The sequence below is a fragment of the Bos grunniens genome, chromosome 18 (assembly GCF_055505025.1).
Source record: "Bos grunniens cultivar Pamir isolate PY7600 chromosome 18, Bosgru_T2T1.0, whole genome shotgun sequence".
Lineage (NCBI taxonomy): Eukaryota > Metazoa > Chordata > Mammalia > Artiodactyla > Bovidae > Bos > Bos grunniens.
Genome location: NC_141182.1, coordinates 25953720 through 25970509, shown reverse-complemented (window position 1 = coordinate 25970509; position 16790 = coordinate 25953720). Strand labels below are relative to the sequence as shown.

General features: G+C 51.4%; 1 protein-coding gene across 1 annotated transcript in view; it reads left to right on the top strand.

The window, feature by feature from the left end:
* Nucleotides 1-16790, top strand: part of CNGB1 (cyclic nucleotide gated channel subunit beta 1) — a 66670-nt gene that overhangs the window by 34652 nt on the left and 15228 nt on the right. The window contains exons 18-27 of the mRNA XM_086349379.1: nucleotides 295-402; nucleotides 2485-2642; nucleotides 3723-3878; nucleotides 5207-5415; nucleotides 6426-6476; nucleotides 6735-6821; nucleotides 7232-7296; nucleotides 8127-8249; nucleotides 13583-13724; nucleotides 14509-14668. Of these exons, the coding sequence (XP_086205505.1) occupies nucleotides 295-402; nucleotides 2485-2642; nucleotides 3723-3878; nucleotides 5207-5415; nucleotides 6426-6476; nucleotides 6735-6821; nucleotides 7232-7296; nucleotides 8127-8249; nucleotides 13583-13724; nucleotides 14509-14668 (1259 nt within the window). The remainder of the gene's footprint in view (nucleotides 1-294; nucleotides 403-2484; nucleotides 2643-3722; nucleotides 3879-5206; nucleotides 5416-6425; nucleotides 6477-6734; nucleotides 6822-7231; nucleotides 7297-8126; nucleotides 8250-13582; nucleotides 13725-14508; nucleotides 14669-16790) is intronic.

Here is a 16790-nt window from a genome sequence, read left to right as displayed (position 1 = left end):
TGGGAAGAAGCAGGGCTGGGGAGCAAACTTGGGTTTGCCTGATGCTGAGTCAGTGCTGTTACTTTTACGTGAGGCCGCTGAATGGATGCAGAGACTAAGGTCCAGAGGCCAGCTGTGTCCCCTCTTCTCCCTTTTTGTTTCCCTGCAGGCAAGCGAGGACCCTCGGGCAGCACCATCCTCTGCCCCCACCTCCCACCCAGGATTTGCTCTGGGTGATCTGCAGGGCCCCAAGTTGGCTCCCCGCTTGTGGCTCCTGCCTCCCTGAAGTCCCTTTCCATGTCTGTGTTCTTGCAGGAAGAGGCTGCCTTCCCAAGATGATGAGGCTGAAGAGCTCAAGATGCTGTCACCGGCTGCATCCCCCGTGGTCGCCTGGTCGGACCCCACCAGCCCACAGGGCACTGAGTAAGTGGGGGCCGCCTCTGGGGTCTCATGGAGTCAGAAGTCTGGGTGGGGATGGGCAAGCAAAGGGAGGTGAGCTGGGGAGAGCATGGATGTTTTTAGAACACTCTGCCTGAAGGTAGACTGTGCCAGTGGTTTCCAAGCAGTAAGGGAGGGCTGGGTCCCCTGCCCTGGCTGCTTCTGGCTAGCCCAGCAGTTGTGCAAAATCTGGTCTGCAGAATGGGCCGGGGCTCTGGGCCTCCTGTGTCCCGAGCCACAGAGAGTGGACCTGGGGAAGCCAAGTGTTTATAAGCTCCTCAGGTGATTCCAATGCAGCTGGTCCATGGAACAATGTTTAAAGGCCACTCTGAGGGCATCAGGGCCTGTGTCTCTGATATCTGCCTGTCTCAAGGGCTGGGCCAGTGGGAGATGTTTTCCTGAAGGGTCTACGTAGGCTAGTGATAACGAATCCCCCAGCCCTGGGCTCTGGCCTGGGCGTCTCACCTCCTCCCCAGCCATGCTCCTGGAGTGACCTCAGGAGACCACGGCCTTTCCTTCCAGTCTTTTTTTTTTCTGCCTGTAACTTTACGGAGTTTATGCTTAGCAGTATTGCGGAAAGTTCAGAAAAGCCAGAGAAGCAGGAAAAAACCCCAAACCTCATGTATCATCCAGTGATTGTTTTTAGTGTACAGTGGGAGTCTCATCTTATGCAATAGGATCAGGGCGGGGTTAGGGTTCATATCAGAAGATAAGGCAGAAATCCTGTGGAATAATAAAAATTCCCTTGGGAGAAAAGCTCTTAAGGTGGTCAGCATGGAGCCCTAGGTATTCCCTCAGTAGGTTAAGATGCTATAGCAAATAGACCTCAGTGTTTCAGCGCATAAGGAACAAGATGGCTCATGTCAGTCATGCCATCAGGTGCGTGTTTCAGGTCAGTGGCAGACTCTGCTCTCTGCAGTCATTTAAGGACCCAGCCAGCAGTGGCTCTGCCATCTTTCTGCGGCTTTCAAGATCTCACTGGTCAGACTGGAAAGGGAGAGTGCCAGGCTGCTCTCCATAAGGAGGCCTGCAGTTGCACAAGGCTTGTGCGCAGAAGAGAGCTGACATGGCCACACGTGGGCAACGGGGTCCCTGGCTGGGTGGCGACTGCTTCCCAAAGTGGGTGAGCAGTTCCTGTCTCCTCCACCCCTGGTGCCGTCTCTCATTATGACCCCACACTGCTTGTCTCCAGCTCAGCTGAGCACATGAAGAGTAGCTGGCTTGAGTTTCAGTGCCTCAGTGTATGAAAAAAACAATAGATCTGTAAACACCAGTATCATCCTCAGCTCAGCGAGAGGATCACAGGCCACTCAGCAAAGAACAGGGAACTAGGCTGATTCACACAGCCACCCATCTCAACTCACCCAGAGCTCTGGACCCAGGCTGAGGGGACTGTCAGGCAGATTCTCATTCATTCTGTCTGTCTATGTCTGTCTCTCTTGATGCAAGTTCATACATTTTAAATTCCTATAAATTAAAAGGATTTGTAATGTATCTGTAATGTTTTTTTTAATTTTAATTGAATTAAACTAATTAATTAATTTATTTTGCCCATGCTGCATGGCTTGTGGGATCTTAGTTCCCTGACCAGGGATCAAACCCATGACCTTGGCAATGAGAGCTCAGAGTCCTAACCTCAGGACCGCCAGGGAATTTCCTGCACTGTTTTTAAAATCAGCTATTTCCTAAACCTCAAAAAGTAGCCGCTGTCCCCTCTCTGATCAGTCCTGTATGTCATGTGAACCCCAAACTGAGTCTAACGGCCCTGAACTGAGTTCCAAGAGTTGCCCCCTAAATTACTAGTGGAATCCAGAGTTTTTCAGAATTGCCCATCTGAATCAGAGCCTGCATGGTACATTTCCTAAAAAGCTGGGTATCCCGGTGCAATTCCCAGGCTGAATTTCCTCCCAGGAGATATTAAGGTGGGTTTGATGTTTTGATGTCCAGAGGGAGACTGGGGCAGGATTGACCCCCTCCAGCCAGGTGGGATACAGATTCTGCCCTTGCCTGGGGGCGCAGGGGTCCCTCCCCACACAGTCCGCTCAGCTCTGGGTGCTGTTTCCACAGTGACCAGGACCGTGCAACCTCGACAGCCAGCCAGAACAGTGCCATCATCAATGACCGGCTCCAGGAGCTGGTGAAGCTCTTCAAGGAGCGGACGGAGAAGGTGAAGGAGAAGCTCATCGACCCTGATGTCACCTCCGATGAGGAGAGCCCCAAGCCCTGTGAGTCCAGAGCTGGTGATGGTCCACTGGACCCAGGGTGTGGTGGGGCCCCTGGAGCCCTCTTTCAACTCATAGGGAGGATAGCCCCAAGAAAATGGTGGGGGTGCTTGAGAGAAGCGCAGATCTCCACTCTCTGGAATTCGAGATCCTTTGTATACAGTTTTAGCTACGTGTCCAGGGGTGGAAAGAAGGTCAGAGTTCTGGCTGATGATCCAGTTGTACTTAGCTCTGTCTCCCAGAGGGCAAGTTCCCTGGTTGACCTTCTGCCCCTTTCCTGCTTGCAGGCAGGTAGGTGGTCCACCCTGGGGCGTATGTCACGGTCTAACACTCAGATGGTATCCATAACCCACTCTGGAACCACACAGTCTTCGTTTTCAAAGGCCTTGGTTACAATATTTATGTGGAAGTTTTCTTTCAGAGTACCAGGAGGAAATAAGAACCACGCTCTCTTGCCAGGGAGGTTTTCTAGGTTTTTCCAAAGGAGGCTTGTGTCTTTGAACTCAAAATACCGACAATGAACCTAGCAGAGCCTGACTTCATAATCCTAAAGCTAGAAACATAGCCATATTGAACCTTTGAGAGCCAATCTCTAGTTCACCAACAAACATCTCCACAGATGCAGAGGAAGGCTATGATCCCATTCAGTATCTTGTTTTAGAGACGAAGATTCCTGTGCTGAAAAACATAGGGCAATGTTTTCCTGATTCCTGGGGGTGGGAGTTCTGGGTACCAATGTCCCCCACCTCCAAAGAGAACCAGGGTGTCCAAACAAGCATTGACACACAAGCAGACATGCAATTGAACACCCAACTTTCCCAGAAACACCCCATTTTAGGCAGCTCCTGAGCAGTGGTCCCCTATTGGTAGTAGGTAAGCGTTTCAGAGCAGGTGCTCAGGCTGCCATTTAAGAGGATATGTGGGGTTTGCTGCAGGAGAACACGCAGAGCTTGTGGCTGGTTGTGGAGAGCTGTTAGGATCCCCTCAGCTCCAGCTCCAGCATCTGCAGTCGGGTGCTTTGTCTTTGCATCCTCAGCCTGAGCCCCGGGGCTAGGTCAGAGGGTCACCAGTGTCATCCCACAGCCCCAGCCAAAAAAGCCCCAGAGCCGGCCCCAGAAGTGAAGCCAGCTGAAGCGGGGCAGGTGGAAGAGGAACACTACTGTGAGATGCTCTGCTGCAAGTTCAAACGCCGCCCCTGGAAGAAGTACCAGTTTCCCCAGAGCATCGACCCGCTGACCAGTGAGTCCTGGGAGGGCAGTGGGCGTGGCCACACGTCATGGAAGGGGGCGGGGCGGGGCGGGGACAGAGAGGGGCCCAAACAAACTGAAGTCCCTGGACTAGGAAGGAGGACTAGGGCACCCGTCTTAACAGGCAAGGAAACTAAGGCACAGAGGAGTTAACTGGCCTAAAGACGCAACTAGTCAGCGGCAGACTCAGGACTCCTGACTCTTGGCCAAGTCTTTTTTCTACTCTGCCCTTACTGGCTGCTTTCCCAGATCTGCTGCTCTGAGCAGAGGAGGGGAAAAATTCTTCCAACATCTCAAGTGAAGTGCCTCTCACTTGCCTTTTAGCTCATTTTATATTCTTCAGGAATAACAAACCTTCATATGTGCACAGCACTTTACAAAGGGTTTCCCTGCCTTTTCTTTTCTTTTTTAAATCTGACTTCTGTGACTTCTCTGAGGAGGACAGAGCAGGGACCAGAGAGGGACTTTCCCAGGGTCATACAAGAAGTCACTGAGGGGCAGGACTCCAACCCTGGTGTCCACGGGTCCTTTAAAATGCCCAGGTTGGGGGGAATTCCCTTCCAGTCCGATGGTTAGGACTCTGCACATTCACTGCAGGGGGCACTAGTTCGATCCCTGTTCAGGGAACTAAGATCCCACAAACTGCTGGATGTGGCCGAAAAATAAAAGTAAATAAATAAATAATAAAATGCCCACGTGACCTACAGTATCCATCCTTCCATACACCTGTCCATGTATCCATCTGTCCATCTTCTATGCATTGTTCACTATTGTGTATTTAGGAAAGCAGGAAATACATTTTTGGAAAAAATTCAACCAGAGTGGATCAAAAGTGTTTTCTGTTAGCTGTCTATGAACTGATAATGACCTCACATCCCCTACTGAGAGTATTCCGTTTGTTAGGGCCTAGCTGTGATTTATTTTTATATCAAAGATTGTTTTTTATGCTCCCCCCAACCAGGCTTCCCTGGTGGCTCAGTCTGTAAAGAAACCGCCTGCAATGCAGGAGACCCAGGTTCGATCCCTGGTTTGGGAAGGTCCCCTGGAGAAGGGAATGGCAACCTACTCCAGTATTCTTGTCTGGAGAATCCCATGGACAGAGGAGCCTGGTAGCCTATAGTAGTCCACGGGGTCGTAAAGAGTTGGACACGACTGAATGATTAACACTTTGACTTTCCCTCAAGAAGGGCCACATTAAGAGCTGGTAAGAAAGTCCAGATTGATAAGTGGAAATAAGAAAGCCCCATCCCAATCACACAGCGAGATGAGGGGCCCTTCTCCGGCTGAGGTTCTAGCACCTTCCCTCCCCGACCCCTGCAGACCTGATGTACATCTTGTGGCTGTTCTTCGTGGTGCTGGCCTGGAACTGGAACTGCTGGCTGATTCCCGTGCGCTGGGCCTTCCCCTATCAGACACCGGACAACATCCACCTCTGGCTGCTGATGGATTACCTGTGTGACCTCATCTACCTCCTGGACATCACCGTGTTCCAGATGCGCCTGCAGTTTGTCAGAGGCGGGGACATCATTGTGAGTCACAGCCGGGTCAGGGGGTGGCTGGGGGCAGACCCTGCCGCCAGAGCCCCTGATGCTGGGATGGACAAGAAGCTAAATGAACAGGGAAATCTCAGGACATCCACTCGTGCCTATTCAACAGCATGGTTGTTTGTTTCACACATCTTTGATACATTCGAATTACACACATCTTCATGTGTGGGTAAAATGGTCCCTGGACCACCTGATAGAGTTGAAGAAGTAGTCCAGAGAATGGTCTTTAGAGTAGGCAGACCTGGTTCAAATCTTGGCTGTATGAGAACTAACTGTGTCACCTCTCAGAGCCTCAGTTTTCTCATCTTTAAAATGGGGATAGTAATTGTTCTCACCTCTTACCATTGCTGTGAGGCTCCATGGAGGTGATGTATGCAGAGTGCTCAGCACAGGTAACTGCTGACAATTGACATTTCCTGAGTTGGGGGGGGGGTTCCTGCAAAAAGCACACTCCTCAGACCAGTTGGGGAGTCCATGTTCTGGTGCACTTTCTGGGGAGGAAACCAAAATCCTGACTGGGATGTGGCAAACTCCCCATCTCCCTATGTAGGTCATTTTTCAAAATTCCATGCAGGTGGAGCTGGGTCTCCTCTGTGTGCAAAGTTGAAGTTGAGCTGCTAAAATAATTCACAGGAAGAATTCCCTGGGCAATCTCCTTCCTGGTCTGATCAGAGCAGTGAATAAGGTTGCAAATGATCCAGGTGAGGCTAACGTACTCAGAGAGTAAGGTCAGTGTCCCTGCTTTCCATCTAAGAAGCTGGAATCAAGCTGAGTGACCTTGAATGACACACCCCCACTCCATCTTGGGGAGCTCGATCTCCCCATCTGTAGGCTTTCACCAGGCTTCGCTGGTCCATTCAATAGCTCTGCACCCATGGGGCTGTTACTTGGATAGGAAGGTCGAGGTTGGGTGGGAATTTGCATCACTGCTCTGATGGGGTCAGGGGGAAGCTCTCAGGCCATTTCACAGTCATTATTCCATTTTATTCCAGACGGACAAAAAGGAGATGCGCAACAATTACGTGAAATCTCAGCGCTTTAAGGTGTGTGCCAGGGGTCTCAGGAGGCTGTGTCTCTGGGGGCCTGGGTGTTTTGAGGCCAGTGTGATGTGGCTTCCCCCACAGGACCAGCACAGGCTGGAGCTTGTTGGTAGGATACCTGCTGCCGTAGTTTTAGCCCCTCCATGGGCATCCTGACCTCGCCTTTCCATTGAAGGTGGAGAACCCCACCACTCACCCCATCCCACAACCCTGGGAGTTACACGCTGTTGTATACACTGTGGTGTCCTGCTGGCATTTCAGATGGACATGCTCTGCCTCTTGCCCTTGGACTTACTCTACTTGAAATTCGGTGTGAATCCCCTCCTGCGCTTGCCCCGCTGTTTGAAGGTAAGACGAGTGGACTTCCCCATCCAAGGCCTCCAGCTCCTCTGGTGCTCTGTACTGGCACCAACATCTTGATGCCTGGTCTAAGCAGCACTGGTGAGGCATCAGGAAAGGGTGGCTGCAAGGAATGATGGGAAATTCCTTACGATTGTTAGTGCTTCTTAGCTGTGCTGTGTGTTAGATATTGTTCTGGAGGCTTTACAAGTGCTGCCTCCTCAATTCCATGAGGTGAGGGTTATTAGTACTAGCAACAACTTAGGGTGACGTAGGAGTCCGGCCACACGTTCAGATCCATCCTGGCTCCCCCTCCCACTGGGGGGCTGCAGAGAGAACCCTCGGTCCTGGAAGCTGTGGGGAGTGGGTGGGGAGGGGAGGGCAGTGGGCCACCCCTGATGCCTTGCTCTCCCTCCCAGTATATGGCCTTCTTTGAGTTTAACAACCGCCTGGAATCCATCCTCAGCAAAGCCTACGTTTACAGGTGAGATCCCCGACACGTGCACACACATGTCCCAGGATATTTGCAGTAAGAACAGAGCAAGACATTCTCTACCCCATCCCTTCCCCTTTCAGCATCCCCCGGCTCCCAGGCCCCCTAGCCACTACCACCTGCCGGAAGCCAGGCCTCTTCCTCATCCTTTTTTGAAGGGATGTTTGTTTTTTAAAGATCCAGGAATGTCCCGTTTCCCCCAATTGTGAGGAGGGCACATGCAGGCTGACGTGTGTGGCTCCCCTGCATATCCAGGGAGCTGGGCCTCGATTTGGTTTCAGCTCAGGAAACTGACCCCCAAACACTCAAACATGGGTGGTGGGCTGTAGGGACACAGTGGGCCATCTTGCAGATGCCCAGGCTTGGAATACAGGACAAGCCAGGCCACGCTGGGGGACAGGGCTCCTCTTGATATCTCTCAGGGGCAGCGCTTCTCTGCATGCATGTCCTTTCTTTGCCCCCCGCCCCCGCCCCACGCATTCCCTCCTCAGCTTCTCCACTTCCCCAGAATTGTCTGCACATGTAGCTCTGTGCCAATTCTGGGACCCAGTCTTGACAACTTTCTGTTGGAGCATCACCATTCCTAGCCAGCAAAGTCTCAGCAGAGCAGCCAGTAGGCCCCGTAGTATAGCCACCGGTTCCCATGGGCCAAGTGTCTGTCGCACCAGGCAGCTGGGCAGGGCCTTGCGGCTCCGATACGGGGATCTCTGAGGGTGCTGGGGAGGGTGAGGACTAGCTTGTTCCCTGCAGTCCCCACCCCTGGGCTGAGATATCATCGCCACCTTTTCGACTGCTGCGTTCGTGCCTTCCTTCTTCTGCAGGGTTATCAGGACCACAGCCTACCTGCTCTACAGCTTACATCTGAACTCATGTCTGTATTACTGGGCGTCGGCCTATGAGGGCCTCGGCTCCACTCACTGGGTTTATGATGGCGTGGGAAACAGGTGAGCCGCAGTCTTCCTCCTGTGTCTTAATAATTCACGGCACTAAGACTCCTAGAGAGGAGTCCCGCTGCCGCCATGTTGCCGGGTCACCTCGTTCCCAAGGAATCAGTGCCAGGCCGCAGTGGGCACTTGGTCAGCTGTGGTGACAGAGGCAGAGGAAGAGTTCAGGCCCAGGGGGCTGCGAGTCCCCTCAGACAGGCCCTGCCTCACCCTGGGCTGTGCCCACAAGTGATGCAAAATGCTCTCCATCCAGCTTGTCAACACTTTGACCTCCTCCTCACACTTGCTTCTAGCTTGAGCTAGAGCAGGTAGTCACTTGCATCCAAGGTGGTTTCTTTTTTTTTTTTTTTAAGGTTTGTTTATTTGCTTTTGGTAGTGCTGGGTCTTCGTTGCTGCACACGGGCTTTCCCTGGTTGCGGTGAGTCGGGGGCTACTTTCTAGTCGCAGTGAGCAGGCCTCTCATTGTGGTGGCTTCTCTCGTTTCAGAGCACAGGCTCTAGGCATGCGGGCTTAGTTACTCTGTAGCATGTGGGACTTTCCTGGTTCAGGGATCAAACCTGGGTCCCCTGCGTTGGCAGGCAGATTTTTGACCACTGGACCAGCAGGGAGGTCCCAAGGTAGCTTCTTTAGAGTGGCTGTTGGTCCAGAATGTCCCCTTCTCGGGCCAAATGCCTCAGTACTTGGCCACAGTGACCCTTCGCCTTCTGAGATGGGCCTGTGGCCTGAGGAGAGCTCACCGGGAGAGTCTGAGGGTCCAGGGCAGCCCAGCATGCAGGAGGGGGAACCTGACATCCGCTGTGGGGTGCTGTGTGTCGGGGGTGGGATCAGGGCCCAACCCCCTGACACCACCACTGACCCTGCTCCTGTTCCCCTTAGCTGAACCCACCTACAGCCCCGGTCCAGAGACCATGACTAGACCATTCATTCACTCACTCACTCGTTCATTCATTCATCCCCTCACAAGGGGGCAGAGAGAGGACTCACAGGCCTTCTGTGCAAAGGGAAGAACAGAAGCTATTCATTAAATCTTGCTCTGTGACTTTGGGTAAGGCCGTTACCCTTTCTGAGACTCAGTTTTCTCATCTATAAAATGAGGGTGGGATCACACAGATTTCTCATGAGAAATAAATAAATTAACGTGTGTAACACATCCAGCCCACGCGTGGACAGGAGTCAGTGACCCCACTTCCTAGCTGTGGTCACTCTTAAGGGGAAGCCAGCACACCAGGAACCTAACCTAAGGTCACAAACCCCCCATGAAATCGGAACTGAATTTTGGGAGCATGCTGACTTCTGAGGAGAAGCTTCCTAACTGTCCTCAAATTCTCAGAGGGGTTCGTATCCCACCTGGCTAAGAAGCCATTTCCCAGGGCGGGGCCTGGCACCCATCACAGGCAGGCCTGCACGGATGGCAGGCAGAGCGGGGAAGACAGGGCTAGCCCTCTGGGGCTTCCCTGTGCCGTGGAGAGGCACACTTTCTGGCAGCATCACCCTTTTCCAAATAAAACCCTACAGTGAAACCCAAGATATGCAAAAGCACAACTAGTGAAGGAGAATTCCTCTAAAAATCCAATATCATTCATAATAATAACTTTCAAAATAGTGAGCATTTCTTGAATGCCTGCTATAGGCCGGGGGGCCTAAGGACCTAAGCTCCTATATATTTGGTTTCTTCATCCTGCTTTGCGTTGGCCAGGTCTGGGGCAGTATGCAGAGGTCTCCACAGGTCTAGTCACATGGAATATTCAAGAGACCCCTAAGATGTGCCATCCATGCCAGTAGCTGGCTTCTCTAGTCAGGAAGGGCTTCAGGGAAAGCCAGAGCTATATGGATCACTCATCTTCATTCTGCTGGTGGCCCAGCAGCACCCGGCACCCAGGCAGTGCCCAACTCAGTCCCCCTAAAGGGGACTTGATTTTCTTAACGCTCAAGAAAATTAGAGATACCAAGGGAACACTTCATGCAAAGATGGACACAATAAAGGACAGAAATGGTATGGACCTAACAGAAGCACAAGATATTAAGAAGAGGTGGCAAGAATACACAGAAGAACTATACAAAAAAGATCTTCATGACCCACATAACCATGATAGTGTGATCACTCACCTGGAGCCAGACATCCTGGAATGCAAAGTCAAATGGGCCTTAGGAAGCATCACTACAAACAAAGCTAGTGGAGGGGATGGAATTCCAGCTGAGCTATTTCAAATCCTAAAAGATGATGCTGCAAAAGTGCTGCACTCAATATGCCAGCAAATCTGGAAAACTCAACAGTGGCCACAGGACTGGAAAAAGTCAGTTTTCATTTCAAAGAAGGGCAGGGCCAAAGAATGTTCAAACTACTGCACAGTTGCACTCATCTCACATGCTAGCAAAGTAATGCTCAAAATTCTCCAAGCCAGGCTTCAACAGTATGTGAACCATACACTTCCAGATGTTCAAGCTGGATTTAGAAAAGGCAGAGGAACCAGAGATCAAATTGCCAACATCTGTTAGATCACAGAAAAGGCAAGAGAATTCCAGAAAAGCTTCTGCTTTATTGATTACGCCAAAGCCTTTGACTGTGTAGATCACAATAAACGGTGGAAAATTCTTCAAGACATGGGACTACCAGACCACCTGACATGCCTCCTGAGACACCTGTATGCAGGTCAAGAAGCAATAGTTAGAACCAGACATGGAACAACAGACTGGTTCCAAATTGAGAAAGAAGTACGTCAAGGCTGTATATTGTCACCCTGCCTATTTAACTTATATTCAGAGTACATCATGTGACATGCCAGGCTGGATGAAGCACAAGCTGGAATCAAGATTTCCAGGAGAAATATCAATAAACTCAGATATACAGATGACACCACCCTTATGGCAGAAAGCAAAGAAGAACTAAAGAGCCTCTTGATGAAAGTGAAAGAGGAGAGTTTAAAAGCTGGCTTAAAACTCAACATTCAAAAACCTAAGATCATGGCATCTGGTCCCATCACTTCATGGCAAATAGATGGGAAAACAATGGAAATAGTGAGACTTTATTTTCTTGGGCTCCAAAATCACTGCAGATGGTGACTACAGCCATGAAATTAAGACGCTTGCTCCTTGGAAGAAAAACTGTGACCAACCCAGACAGCATATTAAAAAGCAGAGACATTACTTTGCCAACAAAGGTCTGTCCAGTCAAAACTATGGATTTCCCAGTAGTCATGTATGGATGTGAGAGTTGGACTATAAAGAAAGCTGAGCACCAAAGAATTGATGCTTTTGAACTGTGGTGTTAGAGAAGGCTCTTGAGAGTCTCTTGGACTGCAAGGAGATTAAACCAGTCCATCCTAAGGGAAACCAGTCCTGAATATTCATTGGAAGGACTGATGCTGAAGCTGAAGCTCTAATACTTTGGCCACCTGATACAAAGAACAGACTCCTTGGAAAAGACCCTGATGCTGGGAAAGATTGAAGGCAGGAGAAGGGGCGGACAGAGGATGAGATGGTTGGATAGCATCACTGACTCAATGGACATGAGTTTGAGTTAGCTCCCTGAGTTGGTGATGGACAGGGAAGCCTGGCGTGCTGCAGTCCATGGGGTTGCAAAGTCCGACACGACTGAGCGGCAGAAGGGAATTGAACTGAAAGGCTGCTTAGCCTTCCCCCTGGTGGCCAGAACTTGTATGACGGGGGATTGACAGGGCAGGCCTGGCCCGTGGGTCTGAGATTTTCTTGGACCAGGTGGTAATGAGGGCCTGGAAGGCCTAGGGAGAGCCCTGCCCTAGGTCTTGCAGAGGCCAAGACCCCCACTACCCAACTCCCTTCTCCACCCCTCCCCCAGTACTCATTGCACACTGACTTGCCTGCCTCCCCTAGATAGTGAACTTCCTGAGGGCACAGGCCAGTCTATTGTTCTCCACTGCCGGAACCAGTGACAGTGAAGGTGCTGGTAGCTGACACTTCCTGAGGGCCCACCATGGGCCAGGCGCTCTTTTCACCTCACATCATCCTCATGGTCTCCCTGTGAAGGACGGTCTATGGCCATGCCCCTTCCAGAAGAAGGACCCCGAGGCTTGGGAAGATGGGTTACTTATGCAGAGAGAAAGTGTCAGGACTGGGTTTGAGCCCAGGCAGTCTGTGCCAGAGCCCATGATCTAACCACAATACTGCATAAATAGCTGGTGAGTGGAGCCCAGGGGAGGACCAGTTTGGGATCAATCTCAGACCAGATGATTGGCCAGTTGGATGATGTTCTCCATTTCCCGGCTAAGCAGGGACCCTGGCAGCATGGATGTATCAGGACACTGGGGACAGGGCAGGCTCTGGGCAGTTCCTGTGCCCTGGTAGGATGACAGAAAGTACAGGAAAGCCTGCTGAGAATGCCCTGAGTTTAGGCCCTGCTGACCTCAACCTTGCTGACCCCTTGGAGGGCACAGTCTGAAGGTCTGAACATAAGCACCTTGGTAATTAAATCCGTTTAAATAGCTATAAAGGTTTTACTTCTGTATCGATTAAGTTATTGTAAAAGCTTAAGTTTATTTTTGTAGGACTTAACGGCTAGGAATTAGAACAGTGAGGCTGCTCTGTTGGAATAATGCAAACTTGTAATTACTAATAAACATGCAAACCTTTAAAACTCAAAATAGTGAGGGAGGGACTCTTGCTACTTTGTGTGATTACACAAGCTTGGGCATTTCCTATGCCTTGTACCACTCAGCAGGACCCCATTGGCCACCTCCCTTCCTGATGGCTCATGCGCCTGTGTCAAGGGGTTACTGACGGTGGGTAACAGCTTAGAGAGAAGGTGACACCTGTTTTCCAGTCCCAGCCCTGGAACTTGCCAGCTGGTGACCATGGGTGTTCCCTTTCCCTTTGTGGCCCTCAGTTTCACTGTCTGGTTAGTGGACAGGAGAGGGGAGGGTCAGAAAAGGTGACCCTCGAGATATCTTCCAGTTTTAAGCTTGTTCTTGAACCTCATGATGGGAGAGCAAAGCAGAGACTGTGGACATTGAAAACATACGGAGGGAAACTGAAGGATCCCAGGCATCAGGAGCCGGAAAACCCTGGTTTATTCTCTTGCCAAGTATTCCAAGCAATCTCCGGAAGCCTCAGTTTCCACATCTGTAAATGGGGATGACAGCATGTCTCTACAGCGTCAGGGCAGAGTCATGACCAAACCACGCAGCACCTGCAGACATGCTCTGTACGCTGCAGAGGGTGCTGCAGTTGGGAGAAGGATTTTTTTCCTTTTTTTTTTTTTTTGCACTCATGAGCTATAAAGCTTTATATTCAAGCCAGATTGCCTAGGATCCACAGGCTGAGTTTTGATGACTGAGGTCCCCTTCCTCTTCTCTCCCCAGTTACATTCGCTGTTACTACTGGGCTGTGAAGACCCTCATCACCATCGGCGGCCTGCCCGACCCCAGGACGCTCTTTGAAATTGTCTTCCAGGGTCTAAACTATTTCACGGGTGTCTTCGCTTTCTCCGTGATGATCGGACAGGTAGCTGGGCCACTAGCCTGTCCCGACCCACCTGCCTGCAGGGCCCCTCTCCCTCCCGCCGCTTCCAGGAACATCACCATCTGTGCCCCTTCCTTCCAGACCAAGCCCAGGAAAGAGCACTGGGCAGAGAGTCAGGAGCCTGGAGCTCTGGGACCTGTGAGGTGAAGGGGTGGTGATGGAGGCGTAGGTCCCGCTTCCTCACTGAAGGTTCTTCTCGTTTGAAATGTCAGTCTCTGGGGTATCTGGAGAGCTGGGGCCAGTGGCTTTCTGCAGAGGCTGAGAATTTGGGCTGTTCGCTTGGAGAGAAGCCCGTGGTGGATTCTAATGTGCTGGGCCCTGGCGTGAGGTTCACCTTGTAGCAGTGTATGAGGTGACACCAGGGGTGCTCAGTGTTGCCTTTGAGGGGCTCTGCCCCAAGGACCAGCGCACCTGGCTCACATTTCCTCGTGCGGGTGGTCAAAGTGGCCCCTGAGGGGTCACATTGGCACCAGAATCAGCCCAGCCCAGCAAGACCAGCCCTTCTTGAGTGGCCCCAGAGACCTAAGCCCACCTGAAGGGCCAGGAGCCTCGCTCCTCCACGTCTGCCCTGAAGGCAGAACATCCTGGGTCAGCGAAACCTCTTAAGTGTGGACATGGGTTTCCCCTCTCTCCTGATCTCCTAACAGCCCTGTAAGCGTGCACCTGGACGCCTGTGTTACATTAATGTGCCCACAACCCATGTCCCTGAAGCCCGGCCCCACCCTGACCCAGTGGCCGCCCTGACCACCACCCCCCTGGCCCCCAGATGAGAGACGTAGTGGGGGCCGCCACCGCGGGACAGACCTACTACCGCAGCTGCATGGACAGCACCGTGAAGTATATGAACTTCTACAAGATCCCCAGGTCCGTGCAGAACCGGGTCAAGACCTGGTACGAATACACCTGGCACTCCCAAGGCATGCTGGGTAAGACACGCCCCTCCTGGGCCCCGCCCTCCTGGGCCCCGCCCTCCTGGGCCCCGCCCTCCTGGGCCCCGCCCTCCTGGGCCCCGCCCTCCTGGGCCCCGCCCTCCTGGGCCCCGCCCTCCTGGGCCCCGCCCTCCTGGGCCCCGCCCTCCTGGGCCCCGCCCTTGTCCTCTGTCCTTGGGGCCCTGAGCTTGGGGGCCTCTCGGGGCTGCAGCCCCAACATGTAAGTGAGAGATGCCTGGGGAGGCCTTGGGAGGTGCCCATTCAAAGTTGGACGTGCAGTTGGGGTGCAGTTGGAACCAGGAAAGGAAGAAGTCTGTCTCTGTCTCTCTCACTTTTCTTGCTCTCCATATACAAGAAGTTGCTAAGTCGGGTCTGACTCTTTTGTGACCCCATGGACTGTAGCCTGCCAGGTTCCTCCATCCGTGGGATTTTTCAGGCAAGAATACTGGAGTGTGTTACCATTTCCTTCTACAGGGCATCTTCCTGACCCAGGGTTCAAACACAGGTCTCCTGCATTGCAGGCAGATTCTTTACCACTGAGCCATCAGAGAAGCCTGTATACATCAGAGAAGCATGTATACATATACATCCATACATACAATATATATTTTATAAATTAAAAAAATTTTCTTTTCAGATCATTTTCCATTATAGTTTATTACAATAATTTTATAGTTGTTTGTCATGCTTTGCTTCTGAAATCGGCTAAAACAACACATGTTCATTCACTGTGGTTCAGCTTTCTTGTCAGCGATGAGGTATGCTCAGTAATTCTTGCAAAGTGGGAGAATCTTACCCATAAATTGTTTCCAAATGTAGTGAAGTTCTTACGGATTCTGAATGGAATCCTTAAGGAAATTTGACATGCTAATTATATGTTAATTGACTTTTTTCCCCCCTGTTTCCTTTTTATCTTTGTGCTAAGTTGCTTCAGTTGTGTTGGACTGTTTGTGAACTTATGGACTACAGCCCTCCAGGCTCCTCTGTCAGTGGGATTCTCCAGGCAAAGATACTGGAGTGGGTCGCCATGCCCTTCTCCAGGAGATCTTCTTGACCCAGGGATTGAACCTGCATCTTTTGTGTCTTCTGCATTGGCAGGGGAATTTCTTTACCACTAACACCACCCGAGTTAGTAATTTTGTTTTTGTGCTTCCCAGGTGGCCCTACTATTAAAGCATCTGTCTGTATGCTTTCCACTTACATTTACAGTATTCTTGCCTGTAAAATCCCATGGACTGGTGGGCTACAGTCCACAGGGTCACAAAGAGTCAGGTACAACTGAGCACACGTACACACATGCACACAGTTTTGTTTTCAGAGCCTAGGCATCATTTGGGAAGGCTCTCAAAAGCTTGTGGACCACTGGCACAGTGCCTTAGAGTCCCCCAAGGCCCTCAGCAAAAGGAAAGGGCCCCCCTTCACCTCCATGGGGTTCTGTCTGGTCTCAAAGAAGCCGTACTTGAGCCCCACAGTATCCTGAGCGGGGGTTGTTGGCAAGTCTGTGGACAATGCACTTAATCATAGTAGTTTCCAAGGCATGTTCACTTCCACTGCCTCATTCCATCCCAGGGACAGCCTGTGAATTCAATATCATTGGCCTTTTTCACAGGGGCAGATGTTAAGGACCAGAGAGGGCTCTGACCTGCCCAGGGTTGCACAGACCCAGCACTTGAGCCATAAGCTAATGTACAGTGGGCAGAGCATGGGACTGGGGTCCCAGGGTGCATCTCTGTTTCCAGTTACCAACCTTCACTCTGCCAGGCTCTCCACTGTGAGCATGGACGCCATGGTGGACAGACATACTGCTCTCCCAGGATAGGTTCTGAAGTCACCGGGCCTGAGTGGGGCCCTGATTCCATCCCCAAGCTGTGTGGCTGTGGGCAAGTCACTGACCTCCTGAGCTGTCCTTTCTTTGTCTGTGAGGTGGGTTTTAGTAGTGGGCACCTCTTGGGCTGCTGGGAGAAGTTAATGAAATCATCTTGGTAAAGCACTCTGTAAAACAGTGCCTGGCACATAGTACATCCTCCAGGTACTTTAGTTCTTGCAAATGCCGTTCTTATAATGTAAGTGGAGAAGACAGATCGTCAGCAAGCAACTGCAGTAAAGGGTGTGATACGTG